The 4,657-nt window shown below is 39.4% G+C and overlaps 1 protein-coding gene across 1 annotated transcript; it reads right to left on the reverse strand.

The window, feature by feature from the left end:
• Positions 1-649: 649 nt before the first annotated feature.
• Positions 650-3,667, reverse strand: LOC136844836 (uncharacterized). Its single transcript, XM_067114072.1, has 3 exons — positions 3,493-3,667; positions 1,302-1,501; positions 650-1,174 (listed from the first exon to the last, which is right to left on the reverse strand). The coding sequence occupies exons 1-3, from the start codon at positions 3,665-3,667 to the stop codon at positions 650-652; spliced, it is 900 nt and encodes a 299-aa protein (XP_066970173.1).
• Between the last annotated feature and the right edge of the window lie 990 nt (positions 3,668-4,657).

The raw sequence follows: 4,657 nt of genomic DNA on the forward strand, positions 1-4,657 counted from the left end.
ATGAGTTGCCTGAGGATATGGCTGTCATCCATTCTGATGACGTGGCCTGTCCAGGAAGTTGGTCCTTCAGAATCATCAATTCGATACTAGACAAACCAGCTCTGTCCAACACTTCCTGATTTGTAACTTTGTCCTGCCAGCGGATGCCCATAATAGAGCGTAGCGACCTTGTATGGAACTGTTTGAGCTGCTTGATGTGTCTTCAGTATAGGGTCCTGTTTTGCACCCATACAGGAGTGAGGAAAGGACCACAGCTTTGTAGATGTTCAGTTTTCTTAATCATTTGATGCCTTTCTGCTGCAGGACCTTCCCTCTCAGTCTTCTGAAGTTTTGGTTTGCTTTTTAGATTCTGGAGGCAATTTTCTTGTCCAGAGATCCATCGGCATAGATTGTACTGACCAGGTACCTGAAGGTGTCCACACACTTTAGTGTGTTGCCATTGATGATGATGATGGCAGGCTGTGGTCTGGTTGTGCTTGGGGCTGCCTGGACCAATACCTCTGTTTTCCCAAGGCTGATCATTAGCCCGAACAGCCAGGATGCCTCTGTAAAGCTGTCTACAATGGTCTGCAGGTGAACCTCCTTGTTTGCCATGAGGGTGCAGTCATCAGCAAAAAAGGGCTTCAAGGATGAGCGTCTCCAGGGTCTTTCATTTGGCGGACAGGCGGCGGAGGTTAAAGACTGAGCCATCTGAGAGCGATGTGATGTACACATCCAGGTTGAGGTCCTTCACTGCATGCAGTAGGACCTGCACGAAGAATAATTTGAATAACACCAGCATGAGAACGTGGCCCTGCTTGACTCCATTTGTAATTTGAAAGGTGTTTGGGACATCACCATTGCAAAGGACCAGTCCAGTCATGTTCTCATTGAGAAGTCGCATCGGAGTAGTGAACTTAGGGAGGCATCCCAGCTCTGTGCGTATGGACCAAATAGCATCCCTGTTGACAGTGTTGAACGCTTTGGTCAGGTCTATGAACACTGCATACAGGTCCATCTGCTGCTCAGTGCATTTTTTCTGGATGTGATGTACCATGAAGACAATGTCGATGGTACTGCATCCGGGGTAAAAGCACCACTGGGCTTCAGGCAGGGCGCTTTCCAAGATGCCAGTCAGTTTTTGAGGAGGATGAGGGTGAGGATATTCCCAGCAATGGAGAATAGAGAAACTCCTCTGTAGTTACCACAGTCTGATTTGGACACTTTGTCCTTGTAGAGTGCCACTATGGGTGCATCTCTTAGGTCTGTGGGGTTCCAAGGGATTTGAACACTTCTGCAGGGATCCCATCTCCCCCTGGTACTTTGCCACAGGTCATTTGTTTTATGGGAGTCCTGACTTCTTCCTCGGTGGGAGGGAGGTTGAGGTCAGCTTCTGTAGGTTTCTGAGGTATCTGTTGTATGGCTGTTTGGTTGACTGCAAAAGGCAGGTTGAGCAGCTGGCTGAAGTGCTCCTCCCACCTGGCACTAATTCCCTCCTTGTCCTTGATAGCGGTGGACCTTGCTGGTGCAAAACAGCATTTTTGAGTTGTTGGTATCTACATAGTATTGTACTTCCTCAGCTTTCTTTTCCCACCATCGATCTTGCATAGCATGGAGCCCCCTCTGGGCTCTGGCCTGACAGTCTTCGCAAAGGGGTAAAAGACTAATACTTATAGATCATTCTTGTATTTACTGGAATAGTAATTATTAAGCCTTCATTAATTAAAGCAGCTCTAAGAAAAAGATAGAGTCCTTTTTTTTTTAGTTCAATTGGGTATATGGGGTACTTGTTACATTTAAATTTTGCATTGTAATAATTTCTTACAAGTCTTTCAATGATAACAAAGTCCTGTAGTTTGTCTCCAGCTCTCTTTACTTCTACTTTTTGGGTGATTATGGTAAAAATTAAATTCATAGACTGGAAACAATTTTGGGTTTCTTTTTTAAAATCATCTAATATTTGTCTTAACAATTCTTTGTTTCCTAAATATTCCCCTTCCACTTAAAGGAAAAATAAATTCGAAGTTAGCGCACTTAACCCAGCAAATTTTGCTTCAAAACTAACCAATTAAAGTAAGAATTGCAAAAAAACAGTTTATCACTAAGTCAGCCAATGAAGGTACACTTAGCAATAAAGAAATTAAATGAAAGGAACAATATACATAGCTTTTCCTGGAACCTGACTTTTCTGTTCCTTAGATTATATATATTCTCTCTTCCTAGACTTTTTCTTTTATTTCTTCAGTTACATCTGTTTCCTTGACCTTTTTAGTCCTTTTAACTTTGTCTTTATTTTCCCAAAATCTTGGTTCTTCTAATGATTCAGCATATGTAGAAGGAATTAAGTCATTCATTTTCTTTACTTTCACTTTTGTCTCTTTAACTTCTACGACTCTGAATGGTCCTGGGAATTTAGTGGCTAACTGATAGTTGATACAACTTCTTACTTTTCTTTTTATGTATACTTCATCTCCAGTCTTATAGCCTATTGTCTTTAGTTCTTCTTGATTACTTGTCTGCCATGACCTCCTGGGCTTCTACCAGGTTATTATGTAACTGTTTATGTATTGCCTTGAAATTGTTAATTCTTATCTTTATAATGTCTTCAGAGTAATTAGGGTGGATTGACTGATTTAGCCATGCATATGGTGGTCTCAGATCATATCCCATTAAAACTTATATGGGGGTTGCTTGTACGATATCTAACATTTAATGACAACTGGACTAAAGGCAAATTAACATCCCATTCAGGATCCTGTCTTACTGTGTCTCAAAACATCCAGAACCTTTCTATTATTCCTTTTTGCTATGATGATATGGTTGTATCGTTACCTTTTCTACTTTGGATGTATCAGAAATTTCTTGGACTAGTGAGTTGCTTAATTTTATGCTATTATCAGATATTATTGTATTATTAGCTGCGAGGCTGAATATCTACAAAATATTTTATCAAACAGAGCAACTGCCCATTCTTTGGCTCCTTTACCTGTTATTGGTATCAGTGCTGTATATCTAGTGAGTGTGCCAATACACTAATATATTTTCTACTACCTCTACCGGAGTTTGTGGGGTGGGATATTTCCCTAAGGGTACTTCCTTAACCGATCCTCCTTTGTAACTAATTGTTAACATCTTTACATATTCCTTTTCAATGGAAGGATCCCTTTACCAGTCTCCCCTCATCCTGGGTGAGCTCTGATAGGATCATCATGCATTAGTTCAATGATTTTGCTTCTAAGGCTCTTAGGTACTGTCGTCTTATAGACCGCACTATGAAATGTTCGAAATTGATCTATTTTCTGGCACATCCAGATTAATACACATCTAGTATATTCAATTAATCGACTGTGCATCCTTCTTCTTACTTAATTCGATTCTACTTTGATGATCAAATTTCCTTTCGTTTTTTACAAATTGGTAGATGTCTTACAGATCTTTGTTATGAACTTCTTCCTTTATGAAGCTTGGCACATAGTGTATAGCGCATAGTGAGCACATTTCTTATGGGCTCACCTGACTTTGCTTCTTGATTGATCACATTTATACTATCCCTTTGAGGAGTGTATCTCGATATTGCGTCTACTACCTTATTTGCCTTCCCTGGAACATATTTTAATTCTACATCATAATCTTGTGCAATCATAAACCAACGAGTTGTATGTCCGGAAAAATTTGGATTCCTTACCATCTCTATTGCAGCGGAATGATAGGTGAAGACAGTTATCTTATACACAAATATAATATATCTGAAGTGCTTTAAATTTCCAATTGATAATTCACGACGCTTATTGTTTACCTTGAAAAAGTCAATTATTTGGTCTCGTAAAGACAATTTTGGCTAATACTCGTCCTTGCAACAACCAGCGTACTTTCGAATGATAGGGCAAATCTACACTAATTATCTTGTCGTCAATCATCATGTTTCTAAACTGACGATGTCTCATGGCATTTGCTCGGGTATAGTTCACAATACCTCCATCATTTTGCAGTGTAATTTAAAATGAGAGCTTTTCCACAGATTCTCTGATGCAAAGCGCAATGAAAAGAAATCAGTGCATTTGGATATGTGAGTTTTCTTTTAAGAGGTGCAATAAATTCCTCATTTTTACCAGTCATAGATGTAGCACCATACATGCACAATTACAAAGTTAGTAAAACTTAGTCCTTCTTTATGAAATGTATCTTTCAAGTTGTTGAAAATATCTATTCGCCGCGACCTTCCTTTAAGGGTACCTAAAGCAGTTAATTCTTCAAATAAATAACAGTCACCAGTTACAGCACGAATCAAATACAATATTTGTGCAGAATCAGTGAAATCTATCGATTCATCCAAAGCTACCGAATAATATACATTTTCTTATTGGATTACATTTTGAAGTTGCTCTGTTTCATTACAGGCTCATTGAAGCTGCCGATTTATATTAGTCCTTCTTGAAAGAGGCACATCTTTATATTTGTTAATTTCATTTGGATCTAAACATCATACGACCTCTACAACACATTCCTTTATGAGCTCTGCATAGCTGAATGGCTCACCTTTTTTTCCAAGTAAATATCCGACTTCATAACTGGCTTCTGCCGTAGCATTTCCTTGATTTAACACAGAGTAGAATGATTGTCTCTGCTTTTGCTTTCCGACTTTCAGTTTCTGTAGTGCAGTCCTCCGAGACTCGCCCTC

The sequence above is a fragment of the Macrobrachium rosenbergii genome, chromosome 13, assembly GCF_040412425.1.
Source record: "Macrobrachium rosenbergii isolate ZJJX-2024 chromosome 13, ASM4041242v1, whole genome shotgun sequence".
NCBI classification, from domain to species: domain Eukaryota; kingdom Metazoa; phylum Arthropoda; class Malacostraca; order Decapoda; family Palaemonidae; genus Macrobrachium; species Macrobrachium rosenbergii.